This window comes from Thunnus albacares, chromosome 8 (assembly GCF_914725855.1).
Source record: "Thunnus albacares chromosome 8, fThuAlb1.1, whole genome shotgun sequence".
NCBI lineage: Eukaryota > Metazoa > Chordata > Actinopteri > Scombriformes > Scombridae > Thunnus > Thunnus albacares.
In genome coordinates, this window is record NC_058113.1 from 33,299,346 (window position 1) to 33,314,213 (window position 14,868).

At 38.1% G+C, this 14,868-nt stretch overlaps 1 protein-coding gene across 3 annotated transcripts in view; it reads left to right on the forward strand.

The window, feature by feature from the left end:
* Positions 1 to 14,868, forward strand: part of LOC122987215 (CREB-regulated transcription coactivator 2) — a 54,996-nt gene that overhangs the window by 3,144 nt on the left and 36,984 nt on the right. For all 3 annotated transcript variants that reach the window (XM_044358983.1, XM_044358984.1, XM_044358985.1), the window contains exon 2: positions 13,962 to 14,063. In XM_044358983.1, coding sequence (XP_044214918.1) covers positions 13,962 to 14,063 — 102 coding nt within the window. The remainder of the gene's footprint in view (positions 1 to 13,961; positions 14,064 to 14,868) is intronic.

The window sequence follows — 14,868 nt, forward strand, 5'->3', positions numbered from 1 at the left end:
GAAGTTGCATAAATTTGGTCTGACTGGAAAGCTGAGACTCTTGTGGCTTCATTGAGCCAAGTTGTATTCATGTGTGATGATGTTAGTACCCACAGTAGCTATTTTATTGTAGTGAGACCATCGTTTGAAACTTGATCTCACTGTATAAAATGACCTATTGTGACCTCTAGGATAATTACAGCCTCATGAAACTTTACAACCACAAACTAGAGACTGAGAGCATTCAGAGGATGTATGGCTTTCCAAGGTATACTGACAATAAGGGGGTTTTCTGGAGCAATTTTCAGAACAGAAGTGCTCGCCATCCGGTCACATAAAAATGCAATTCTTACAGAAATCTCCAAATGTCAAAAGTTTTTGATACCAAATCACAGCATGAATTTTTTTTAATGCTGTTCCTCAAGGTCTTGGTGTCTTAATGTGATGTTTTAGGGACTTTTGACCGTTTTTATCGATTCTTGACTGGTCACAAACGGCTAAGTTTTGCACCAAATCTGTGTAACAAATGGTAGCAACCTGAAAATTGCTGCAACAACTTATGAGACATAATTGAGCATGTGAATGTCCATCATATACTTCCATCATAATGTTATAAGCTCTTATGCACTCTAAACTCTCAAAATTTGAATAGGCGCCTAACCAAAACACAATGTATATTACAGATTTATGACTAGAAAAACTTGACACACAGGTGCTGAGCTGCTGCATCTCTAATTAATCTTCAGGCTTCCAGCTTTCAGATGATGTAAACCACATGTATGTGGCAGATACTGTTGACCTGCTATCTCCCCCTAAAGATTCCCTGCCTCCTGCCGCAAAAAGGACAAAAATGGGTCTTTGGTAGGGAGGCGGGGAGGGGAGGGGAGGGGGAGTTAAAGAGAAAGTGATGAAACAGTTGCACAAAACACTTGAAAGACTGGTGTCAAGTTCCAGCCTAAACGGAGTCTAACCATCACTTAGACATGAGATTGAATTCCCTCTCCGTTTAGGCTGCTGTTGTTTTTACGTGCGATGGAGTTTCTGGTGTTTTCTCTGTCGTGATTTTTTGTGGAGCATGATGGGATGTCTCGGTGTGTTTGGGTCTGTGTGACGGTACAAAGCGAAGCTGCTGTTGTGGTGTTTTATTAAATAAGTTGCAGCACAATTAATCATAATTAAATCCACAGACTCTATCAGGTGGGATGTTGTGTGGTTTTGTTTTGCTCTGGTACATCATGTCGAACGCTGCTTGTTGACAGATGAATTGTCTGACCAATCACAGCGTGTGTTTACTTCTAGCTTGCTGCGATTACCTGCTGTCTGCTTCCCAAACAGCGATGTGGCTGCAGGCATATTTGTATTATGATTATTATAATTATTCTCTGGGTGTATTTAATTACTGTGTACAATCTTGCAGATGGAGGAGGACATTTTTTTTTTTTAATGATTTGTCCACAATGTGATGATTTGTTAGTGATTATTTCACATGATTAAACACAAACTGACGTCCCTGTCTGGTTATTCTATCCAATAATGTTTAATTAACTGATGTAAACCCAGAAAATATTCAATTTACTATAATGTAAGACCAAGAAAAGCAGTGAATTCTCACATTTCAGAAGCTGGAACCATCAAATGTTTGGTGTTTTTGCTTAAAAAAAAAAAAAACGACTTAAAACAATTAATTGATTATCAGAATAGTTACCAATTAAGTTTCTTTCAATTAATTGACGAATTGTTGCATCTCTAGTCTACAACCTCTTTCAGACATGATCTTCTCCAGTATATATCACAATATTACAAATGTTTGCAAAGTCACATGTAAAACAATCAATCTGATATTCAAAGCAGTTAAATATAATCATATCACAATACAATTCTGCTGAATAGTACAGATACATGAAGTGTTTTATTCAGCTCGAAATGTCTGAAGGCGGTGTAATAAATTTCCTGTCAGCCGCCCAGTTACCAATTATCAGATTGTACGCATAAGTAAATTAAATCTGCGTAATAAACCGCCTTCTAAAGGAGATACTGACTGATAGAAAGGAGAGCTGTCATGTGAGCGTTTCTGTAACGCCGTGTTTTCTTTTCATCGTGGATTTTTCTTTCCTCGCTTCTTGTGCAACAAAGCAGAAAATCTCCCTCCAGAAAGTCACATTCATCAGATTATTAACCGACTTCCATTCACGTCTCACCGCTGAGAGGATGAAATATCCAGAGAAAACACTCAACAACATCTAAATTAATAGATTTTTATAAGACTGTAAAGTTGAACACTATCAGTAGATGTCATATCTAATAAATCAGGACGTTTCCACGCAGACTCATTCGGAGTCTCGTCCTGGTTTTGATGATTTTTTTTTTAGGAGCTTTTATTTATTATTATATGCACATCATGAAGGTGCAGTTTAAGCTTTTATATCTTTAAACTGATCTGAATCAAGAACACTATTATAATTAATTCAGCTGTAACTTCTAGAATAATACGATGCATATGTTGAGATTATTTTGGGCAGCATGTGTATCTTCAAGGATGCTTTTGTAAAACTTTTAAAGGTCGTCCTTTTTTTTTTTTTTTTGTCTCCAGCTTCTAACACATATTTTGATGCGTCATCTTTGTATTTCTACTCTTTGAGATGTACCCAGAGTGAATTTTTTGGTTGATTTGAGATGTTTATCATCCTAGGTGGGTTGGATGATTAACCACAGCTTCCACCATACAGCGTGCCAGCCTTTTTTCTCTCCACTTGCACAATGGAGCGTGACTTATATCCGTTTTATGAACCGCACGTCTGTTTACTTCCGGTCAACCTGCTGCCAACTCTACAGTAACGTTACCGTCACCTCCACCTCACTGTTACTTAACTTTTCACACTTAATTTTGTACATATTGTTAATTGTATTAATATAATAGTGTTTTTTTTAGCAGTTTTGATCATTTTAACTGATGTTGTTTTGCTATAGGATCTTTTATTTTGAAGGATCATACGTGGTGATTTATACATGATTCTAACATTATTATCCAGGTGTTTTATAGTCTGCATCGGATGAGCAGTAATGTAAGATGGAAGAGGTGAACTTTAACATAGATCGTCATCATCATCATCATCATCATATTTTCAGTTTTACTAAGGAACGTGTGACTTGAGTTGTAGACGTGTCATGTTTGACAAAGTCAGCAGGGAACTTCTGCATCATAAAGGCTCATATACATCAGATACAGATCGCTGCTAAAATAATAAGTGATTTGAAACTTACTCAGCGACAGTTTTGATAATAAATTAATTCAGACAAATAACAGTTATTCATCCAGCTACGATGCATACCTCTCAAACATTTAGCTTTTCTCTGTTTTTTTCTATTGTTGTAAATTTAATATTTGGGGGTTTTTGGTCTGTTGATTCGGGACTAAACAAAACATTTGAAGACGTTGTCATGATGTGTAGAAACTTGTGATCAGCAGATATTAGAGGAGGGAATCTTTGGGAATCTCACAGTTTCTCTCTCAGATTCTTTGGTGTCTGATTCAACTGAATGAATAGAAAAGGAGGTTTTTAGTCTCTTACTCCGGTACACAGTGAACTGCTGTTCTCAGTTCACTGAACCGCAGTATGAAACATAACTGGCAGTTAAGATAAATGATCTTGATGAAGATTGCTGTCAGCAGAGAACCAGCAGTGTGAAAGAACAGTTTTTTTTTTATTTTGAAAATTTTTAACTGCATTAATTAATATATTTGAAAGCTTCTTACAGTCTTCTCTCTGTATGAGAATAACAAAATGAAATTGTAATTTACTGACCAACATCAGAAGTTGGTGTGTCTGCTGTGAGACGCTGAACGGACGCAGGACGTTTGAGTTATTGAGTTTTATTCTTCGCACCAGAGTTGGAGACAGACAATCTCGTTTGTCACTGCTGCTCTGCTACGCTAACATTAGCCTCTGAGTGACGGCGGAGATAAATATCATTCAGTATACTTTACATTCGACTTGCAAAGGTAATTATTGATTGATAAGATGAACTTTTATTGAAGATGAGATCTCTGAAGAGTCTTAATTTGTGATCTGTGAGATCTATACAGTTAAAATTGACTTTACATGTTTTGTATTAATATTAAAAATATTTAAAAAATAACTACTGTCAGCTGATTACCTTTATTGGAACATCCAAATATCAATCAGTAATGGCCTTCAAAATCCAGTATCAGTTCACTATCTGTAGTTTATTGATACTGACGGTGAATGCAGATTGTTGTTGCAGCTCGTTAAGTGTCTGAAAGGGGCTTCTGACAAACACACCACCACCTCCTCCTCCTTCATTTACTGACAATACCACCCCTTTGAATTCTGTCTTTTCTGGGAATTCCTTTAGCGCCTGTCCTTTTTATACACACCCACACACACACACACACACACACACTCTGCTGCAGGAATGCGTGGGTGGTCCAATCAGCTAATAGCATCAGGGTGTGTGTGTGTGTGTTGGTAGCAGCAGTCTTTATGCTTCTTCTGTCTCTAACTGAAACATCAATGACAGTTTTATTTTTCTGCTTTACTAAAGTTCATTAAGATGAACGTAAAGAAAAAAAGATCTCCGCTTTATTTACATGATGTGTTAAAATAACTGATGCAGTTGATAACTTTGATTATCGTCATTTTATCCAATTGATTAGTCAGTCAACAGAAAATTAATCTGCAGTTATTCTGATAATTACAAACATTCATTGTTTCCAGTTTAATTGTGAAGATTTTCTGCTTTTCTTCGTCGTATTTCAGTTTAACAGCTTTAACATCGAAACTTTTTACATAATTTTTTTTCCAAGAATCTTCTGTAGCAAACAGAATAAACAAAAGGCTTTTTGTAAATCTCTGTGAATATAATCTCGTTGCATCTGATAGCGACCAAACACAAGGAGAGGTAATAAAAACCTATCACAGTTTTTAAAGTTTAATGTGTGAATCAGTTTTAATTCCACAACTTTGTTGGATCGGAGCAGCTTCACAAACACAAACAGGTGGCGGTCGAACAATTTGTGTGTTGATGCCTTTTTTTTTTTTCAAGACAACAACAACAACAACAACAACAATACTATCAGTCAACCATAAAAGAAGCAGGCGTCTGTTTATCATGTGTGGATAAACAATAAAGAAGTGCAACACAGAACATTAATTCACATATGAGTCATTTTTAGCCAAATGAGTATGAAATAAGTTGGAACTTATTAAACCTAAACATTCTTATAAATACATTTTACTCTTAAATGGATGAAAAGAAAAGAACATGTAGGCTTGTGTTTCCTTTGTAACGCCCTCAATGAATAATCCTGGAAAAACCAGCCAACGTTTGAACCTGAACTCTGACTCCTGACGTATATGATAGTAAATTATGATTTGTCTCTATTTTCTGACGCTCTGTAGACCAAACCATTAATGGAAAAATAATCAATAAAGAAAATAATTGTTAGTTGCAGCCCTATCAGCAGGTATGTTGTTGGGTGAACACAGTAGTTCGTATCATTGGCCGCCATGTTATGCATACTTGATTTGAATTTTCTCTGTTTAAGGTCCATATAATGTTTTTATTAGAGCTGCAACGATAAGTCAGTCGACGGAGCGTAACCCCGGGATTCCACCGGGCGCGTGTGCACCGCCTTCCGGCTCCGACGCGGTTTTGCTCCGTCCTCTGCACGGCGCCCTATTCCACCGGGAACGTTTCAGAAGCGGAGCGTCTTCACTGCGGTGGAAGCCTTCCACCGTTTAAAGTCAGTTGCACTCCTACTACAGTAATTACAGCAGCCTTGTCAAAGCTGATTAAGTGCCTTAAAGCTACCATAATTACTGCAGTAGCAGGGCAACTAAACTGCCCAATTTTGTTTGGTCATTTTCCTTGATTTTTGTGCTTCTGCTGTGGTTAAGTAGCTACGTATTTAATGGTTTCTTTATTCGTCTGTTTTAATTGTGTTTATTGTTGATATATGACCAGGAGTCTGCACAGGGTGTTTTATTTTGAAAATTGACCGGATGCTCAATGCTGTTTCTGTGTCTGACTTCCTGCCCAGCTCGATCTGCTCAGTGCTGCTTGACGTGGCTTCCGTAAAAAAATAGACGAGGCGCCTATCTTTAGCGTAGCGGAGCGGAGAGAAGCCTCTGGGACGCCTCTGAAACGCGCCGCTGTGCGCCCGGTGGAATCGGATACATTGACTAAAGTGGCCGCGATCAGCTCCGGCAGCCGCGTCGGAGCCGCACACGCACCCGGTGGAATTTAGGGGTAAATCAGCAGCTGTTTTGATCATTTATGAATCCATGTAGTCAATTTTCAAGAAAAAATGCCAAAATTCTCTGGTTCCAGCTTCGTAGATGTGAGGATTTGCTATTTTTCTTTCCGTCATTTGAAAATCTTTTAGCTTCTGGGCGAAACAAACGAGTTGAAGATGTTACAGAGGGCTTTATGAAAGTATAAATGGCAGCATTTCACAGACCGAAAATAATTGAGATTAATCGATAATGAAAATAATATTTAGTTGCAGCCCTAGTTTTTATATCTTTACAGGTATTATTTGAAATAATGTAAATTTTGTGGTTCGAAATGTATAATTTTCTTGTCATTGTCATTTTTTTTGATGATGATTTTTATTGTTCAGCTGTAAAATATCTTAACTCACAAATATCTAAACAACAAAATATTTATGTGTTTATGGAAAACAGCTGATTTGTTGCCATCAGACTATAAATATTGGTTTAATCAGTCTTCAGTATTGATCAGGCTCTGCTGCAGATGTGACATCTAATATCACATAACTGGCCTGATAAACAGACACGCTTCAGACCAGCTGTCAGGTCACATGTTGTCATAGTTGGAATGGAAACCGTGTAGGAAGCTTGATATTAATATTTTGACTAGTTGTAGTCAGATGTACCGTTGTGTGATGCTTTGGTTTCTTACTTATTGAAACCTAGATAGTGATCTCAAAACCTTTTATTAATCATTGCTGTCCAATTCAAACTATTTATCTCCTGTTGTTTCGATGAGTTGAAGATGCTCCTGTATGTGTTGACACAGACTCATGTCAGCAAACTCAAACTAAGAGTATTTTTAGATGTTTTTCTTCTCACAGGATGGTGATAATTGCAGCTTCAGGGCAGAATACTGACTTCTGCAGCCTGAAGCGGGTACAGGGACTTTCAGAGGTTGCACTGGTTCGGTTAGCTTGGATTTCATGTCTCATGGCTGTAAACCCTTTGATACTCATGGGTAAATACATCATTATCAATAATAAAACCTTTTATTGATCCAGGAACATCTTCACTGTGAGAGCTGACCAGCGCGACCGCAACCTTTCTACCAGATCAAAGAATAAATGCATTGAAGGGGAAACTCCACAGAGTTTCCATCAGCATGTGTTGGGGAGTTCTACTGTGCATGTGTACAAAAAAAGTTGTATAAAGCCTTTTGTTGCCCCCGAGTGAGCTGTGTGAAGTTGCATTGTGGGTAACGTAGGCGTAGGTTGCTGCCCTATATAATCTAAGACGAGGAAAAGCAGACAAAATCTCACATTTGGCTTCTTTCCTTGAAAAAAGACTTATCAGTTATCAAACTAATTACAGATTAATTCTTTTTTTTGAGCGAGTAATCGATTAATTGAATAATTATCTCAGCTCTGAGTATTGCTATGAAAGTGGTTTTGCTGAAAATAAATGTTTTTACAACCCTGGTGTAAAAGACTAATGAGTAATCCACTGCTAGGGCAACTAAAGATGATTTTTATTCATCTTTGGAGCCTTTTCTCAGTTAACCAATCAGTCGTTTGGTTTATAAAATGGCGAAAAATGTTGATCGCTGTTTCCTGAAGCCCAAAATGACGTCTTTAGATGTTTTGTTTTTGTCCACAACCCAAAGATATTCAGTTTATAGTGACAGATGACTGAATAAACCAGTAAATATTCACATTTAAGAAGCTGGAATCAGAGAATTTGGACTCAAAACGATTATTCAATTATCAAAACAGTTGGCAACTAATCGATTAATCAACCAATCCTCGCAGCTCTTATTTTGTATCTTTAATCTTTGTATCACAACCTGGTTATTCTCTTAATTTGACCAATTTAATCAAATAGTTGTTGTTCATGTTGACCTGGACAGCAGCATATAGCTCAGTATTTAAAGAGATGCAGCCGTTCCTCAAAGGTTTTTATTCCCTGCTCCTTCTGACCGCATGTTGAACTGTCCTTGAGCAAGACAATGACCTCTAAGTTGCACCCGAAGTATGCGTATGGGAAAAGATGTGAGTCACCGAAGACAAAAACATCAAATGAGTAACTTGCTCCGTAAGAGACGGTAGCTGCTGCTGTTATTGTTGTTGTTGTTGATGGGTGAAGCTGCTGTTGTCACTGTTTGTCTGTATAATCTGTCATTTGATTCTTTGTTTGTCACTTTGTAAGTATCGTGTTGCTGCATTTACAGGTGAAGTGCTGCATGCAAACAGTGGTTATTGTCTGCATTTTGGAGTGAACTGAGCACTGTGTTGACTGTCGGGGTTTGTCTGAGTCATCTGGAGTCTTGTTTTTTGTTTTCTTTCAAGGAAGACGCTCCAAGAAAAAGTTCAGTATTTCTTCATCATCTCACCGCTGCGGTTGTTTTCAACTAGAACTGCAACGATTAGTCGATCGGAAAGACAATTCATCTACAATTATTTTGATGATTGATTAATCACTTAGGTAATTTTGTAAGAAAAAAATGCCAAATATTTGATTTTCCAGGTTCTTAAATGTGAGAAATTGCTGCTTTTCTTGGTCTTACATGATGATAAACTGTGTAAGATTTTGGACTGTTGCCACCTTGTGCTGTAGTATATTATAGATCAAACAAATAGCCAATCAATCGTGAAAATAGTCAGATTGCAGTGTTTCCCCTAGAATTTTTTTCAGGCCTGGTGGTACCATGGATGTATAATAAGAGCTGGATAGGGCACCGCCGCTCAGCCTTGCAGACAGTTTTTCCCAGTGAACACTCGCAGTATTGCAGCGAAAAATCCCCCTGCGGCCCGACAAGGATTTCCCCCATAAACCACCACTGTAAAAGAGACGTCTGTAAAACTGTTGACAGGACGCCTCGAACTGCAAACAACATCAATTATGACTCTTTCTATTATGAACTTTTGATCCATGGAGGTTTTATGTTTGTAAAACTTTCCTCGAGCTTAGAAAAGCGATTTAAAAATCCGTGACATCATCACAATGTAAAGTCCACGGGCCGAGCGGAAACTCGTGGGCGGGGCCAGCGGAGGAAACGCTACTGCGCATATTCAGTTGGCCGCACAACGCGGAAGCAAACCAGGAAGCTAGAAAACCCTGAAAAAACCCTACAGAGACGACACACTCACATTGCGTCAAGAGTTTCCCAGGCAACGACACAGAGGTTGACTCACGTTTCAGAATAATACCGCACAGAATGATTATTGATTTCTGAATGGATGGATATTTGGTGTTATTTTAAGCATTAAAGAAAAAGGTTTTTTTGGCCCTGTGGCCCACCAGACCTGGACAGTTATAGGGGGAAACACTGGATTGATTGATAATGAAAATAATCGTTAGTTTCAGCTCTAGTTTTAATGTTGGTGTTTAAGCTTTAAACAAAGCTACCAAACTCTGAAAGTTAGATGCTGCAGGCTGACTCATTGATTCAGGATCCAGTTTTGAGATGTTCTCACACAAATTATCTGATTCCTGCATCTCACATGTGAATATTTTCTGTTTTTTTTAGTCCTTTATGACATTAAACTGAATATCTTTGAGTTGATCTGAGTTTTTTGTACCATTTTCTCACATTTTATAGACCAAATAACTAATCGAGAAAATAATCAACAGATTAATTGATAATGAAAGTAATCCGTAGTTGCAGCTCTACAACAAAGCTACCAAACTTTGCAGATTAGATGCTGCGAGCTGGCCCAGTGTGATGGATCAGAGTGATTCAGGATCTGATACAGCTGTTATCTGTTTCCTGGAGTTGAAGCCTTGAAAATGTTTTAAACTCATACGTAACACATGTTTTAACAACATATTTAATTACATAATCTACATGAACAGAGAAATAGAAAATAGAATTCCTGCATCGAGGCACCTTTTAAACTTCATCAGCTGTTGGAAGTTTGCTTGTATTTGCAGCTAAGAAATTATACTTTGGCCTTCTGCCTGGGTTCATGACAGTTTGAGGCAGAGCAGCCTTTAGCATAAACGATGGAGCTCCTCAGTAAATGACTCAGCTCCTGTGATTCGTCAGTCTCCTCCGTCATATCACAGCTCTGAGTTGGCACTTTCTGAGTCCTACGTACCGTCTCAGAGCGACGCCACGGCCAAAAACTCTGCAGAGAATGATTAAACCGCAAACCGAGCCTCATCATTCGTCCACCAGTTTACTTTGGGAATGATTCTCCTCTCTGGACAATAATTAGTTGACTGGCGGCGGCGGCGGCAGCAGTGTTTCAACAGCAGGCCTCTGCTCTGTTATGATAGCTGCAACATTAAAGGGAAAGTTCTGGATTTTTCAACCTGGAACCTATTTTCCTATTATTCTCTGTTTAAGTGAATACTTATAATAACAATCCAAGTCTGTCAGTGGTAAAAACATTGACAGAGTGCTGTTGCCCCAAAGGATTTCATTGCAGCCGGTTTGTCGGCTGCTGGCAGAAGCGTTCTCGCTCAATACTGGACCAGTTTCAAAAATTGTTGTCCCCGTTAGTCACTTAATCACAGAATGATGGGAAAATAGAGTCCAGGTTGAAAAATCCAGAACTTTCCTTTTTAACTTTGGCATCAAAAACTGCTTTAAAGCCGGAGAGCTTCGTTTAAGTTCAGATGAAGATTGTGTGTAAAATGCTTTGAAACACACAGAAAGAACCAAGGACACAAACACAGACAGAGAACAAGGACAGCAGAGACCCGAGATTCATCATCACACTCTAAGAAACGAGGCCAGAGACTGTGTGTGTGTGTGTGTGACCACATATTGTAAATATATACTTATATTTATATGTTTGCAAACCTCAACAGTTTCTCTTGTGTTTGATTTTCAGTCCATTTAATGTTCCTGAAGGAGGTTTAAAATAAACCACACAGCATTAAACGACCGTCGTTTACAGACAGCGTGAGTTCGTTGTGCAGGATTGTGCTCCGTATGTTGTAGAGAGAGGTCAAAGGTCAGAGGCACAGAAAAAAAAGTATGGTTAATTTTTAAATCTCTGTGCTATCAGGAGACTTTTTTTCCATCTTTTGTCCAATTTTGTGACATGAACATGTTGCAAATAACATAATAAAAGCCGTAGAATAAGTTTCTTCTGTGTTTGAGTCGTACTTTTCTTCACAGGTCAAAACAATCCAGTGAAAACAGGAAATAGATTTAAAAGACAATCAGAACAGCTGGATGTGAATGCTCCATAAACTTATCAGCCACAACATACAGCTGACAGTCATGGTTGGCTGCATAATTTCAGTTTCATTTTATAAAGTTCTCGTTAACGGTGCAGAGTTCTGCTTGGGTCTTAAAAGAAGAAACAATCCTGTTTCGTAACCACGTCTTTAAGATGCGACCTGAGTGAAACCAACTGGTATTAAACCAAATCTGAGACCCAAAGCTGCAACTAACAATTATTTCCATTATCTATTAATCAGCTATTTTCTCAATGAACTGATTTAATCGTTTAGTCAATGAAATGTTCCAGTTTTTCTCGTTTTGTTTGAGTAAACAGTAAATTGAATATCTTTAGGTTCAAATATCACAAATAAAATCAGCAAAATTGTCTAATTTGAGAAGCTGGAACCAGAGCATGTTTGGTATTTTAGCTTGAAAAATGACTAGTCGCAGATTAATCGATTCATTGACTAGTCGTTGCAGCTCTTCTTCGTTCATTATTGACTGTTACTTGTTTGAGTCTTGCTCTCAGTGAACCATCTTCACTGACTCGCTAAAGAAACCTGAAAATATTCAGTAGACTCCGATTTAGAGCTTGAACAATTACTCGGTCGACAGAAAATTAATTACCAACTATCTTGATAATCAGTTAATCGTTTTGAGACATTTTTAAAGAAAAGCCTTTTAAATGTTAATATTTTCTGTGTTTTTATTCTTTTATGACAGTAAACTGAATATCTTTGGACATTTTAGGTTGCATCTCTTTGGGAAACACTGATTGATTTTTTACCTTTTTCTGACATTTTATACACCAAACGATGAGAATTGGAGATGATTTTTATTTCCTAGTTGCTGACTTATATCACAGCACTGTGACCTCTGACCCTTGGCATCCTTACCGCTGGTTACTGACCGTTGTGTGATCTGTGTACGATTAGCCTGCAGCGACAGCTGATCTGATGCTGCTGCTGTTAGTCGCTCTGAGACTTCATCAAAAGACTAAAAAAGTGAATGATTGTCGTATAATCATTTACATGTCGGTCAGAGGAGACAGAGTGCATGCTGGGAGTTTTCCTTCAAGGACAAAGCAGGTCCGGCAGTGAGCAGTGAGGTTAGGACACTGTTTGTAGTGATAAAGATGTTGGGTTCTACCACTAATTGATTGATTGATTGACTATCTCCAATTTTATACATGTAAAATTCTAAAGATAAATGATCAGATTTATCTCAATAACACTATATATTTTTCGCCATGCTAGTGAGATGGTTCTGTGGATGAAGGTACTGGTCTGTTGGTTGGTCCATCACTGGCTTGTATGTCAAATATCTCAGCAACTATCAGATGGATTCTAATAAAATTTGGTTCAGAAGTTCATGTAGATGAATCCGACTGACTCTGGTGATCACAGGACGTTTCCTCTAGCGCCACCATGAGGTTTGACTGAAATACTTTGACAACTATTCAATGGATTGCCATTGAATTTGGTTCACATATTCATTTTCCACCTTAGGATGAATTTTGATAACTCTGATCATCATGTGGTCAAAATTCCAATTTGTCCAACACTTTATGTCCAAATGTCTAAAAAACTAACAACATTCCCATCAGCCTCAGCTGTACTCTGTGATACTTGTGTGCTAATTAGCATATTAGCATGCTAACACTCTAAACTAAGTTGGTTGACATCATAAACGTTTTTGCCAAACATCAACATAACAGAGCTGATGTTAGCATTTCACAGCGCTGCTAGCAGGGCTGTAGGTTATTAAATTAATCATCAACTATTTTGATAACTGAGTGATCGTTTTGAGTCATTTTTTTAAGAAGAAAGGTTAAATTGTATGATTCCAGCTTCTTAAATGTGAATATCTTCTGGTTTCTTTAGTCTCTATGACAGTAAACTGAATATCTTTGTGTTGTGGACAAAACGAGACATTTGAGGACGACATCTTTAGCTTCTGGAAAAAATGATAATTTTCACCATTTCCTGACATTTTATGGGCCGAACAACTAATCAATTAATCGAGAAAATAATCAACAGATTAATTGATAATGAAAATAATCCTTAGCTGCAGCTCTACAACAAAGCTACCAAACTTTGCAGATTAGATGCTGCGAGCTGGCCCAGTGTGATGGATCAGAGTGATTCAGGATCTGATACAGCTGTTATCTGTTTCCTGGAGTTCATCTAAAAAAATGAAGCCTTGAAAATGTAACACACGTTTTTAAAAAACATATTTAATTACATAATCTATATTAACAGAGGGAAAATAGAAGTCCTGCATTGAGACGCATTTGAATGTTATGATGTTTATACTAAAAGTCTTGTAAAAGAATCTCAGAAAACACAAAGAAAAGCAGCTGTTTAGTTTTTTTAAGTTAAATTAGTTTGATAGTTTGACCTTCTTCTGTATCGTGGCTGATTTGAGTTTGACATGTTGTTAAAACTTTATGCAGTAAAAATATCAAACAACACCTCAGTTTTTGGTTTGATTTTGACACAGAACTGCTTGTGATCGTCTTCTTTATCTTCTAAGTGTTAATGGCTTCTGTTGTTTTTTTGTCCTACCAGCTTCAGGCCCAGAAGCTCCGTCTCGCCAGGAGTCAGGGTCCGTACTACGGCGGCTCGCTGCCCAACGTCAACCAGATTGGCAGGAACCCTCAGGACTTCCAGGTGACTGACTGACAACCACCGCGCTAACTTCTTCATGTCATTTAGTTTGTCTGTCAGGGTTAGGGTTAAAAAAAAGACTTATCACGTATTACTTAATGTAGTTATCAGAGGACAGACGTGTTTGTTCGGAGGTGTGTTGTGGCGGTTTGAGGACTCAGTTTGTGCTGTGTCAGAGGAGCTGCAGCCTTCAGCTCTTCCTCTCTGAGTCATCAGTGTTTCCCATCAGCTCTGCAGAGCCAAACTCATTCTGTAATGGAAGTTTTTCATCAATATCATCGCCTCTTCCTTCCTCTCCTCCGCTGATATCACCGCAGACTTGCAACCTCACCTCCCTCCTCCTCCTCTTCTTCCTCTTCTTCCTCCTCCTCCTCCTTTTTTCGTCTCTGAGGTCAGACCAAAGATGAAATTAATTTGGCAGCAGGTAGCGGGATGTTTTTTGGCTGCTCCGCTTTCAGCTCCGCAGGGAGTTGGGAGGAATTTTTGGGAGGTTGAAGCCTCTGTAATGTGTATCACGTTTCTTCCAGGTTTTGACTTTCCAAGAAAATAGTTTGTCAAAGTGACACCGTGACAGAGAAGAGTTGAGAGGAAGCTCTGGATGTCAGCTTTATAGACAGCACGTAAACACAAATGAGTTTTTTTTTTTTTTAAAGAAAAACTTCCTCCAAATCTTTCAAAATTTTAAAAATGTTGCTAATTAACAGTAAAAATGGAAAACATTGAATTGAATTTAGCTTTTCTAGTATTGATAAAGGTCTGGAAGAAGACAAAATTGAGTTGTCGTAGACTCGGAATCATCTTTATTGGC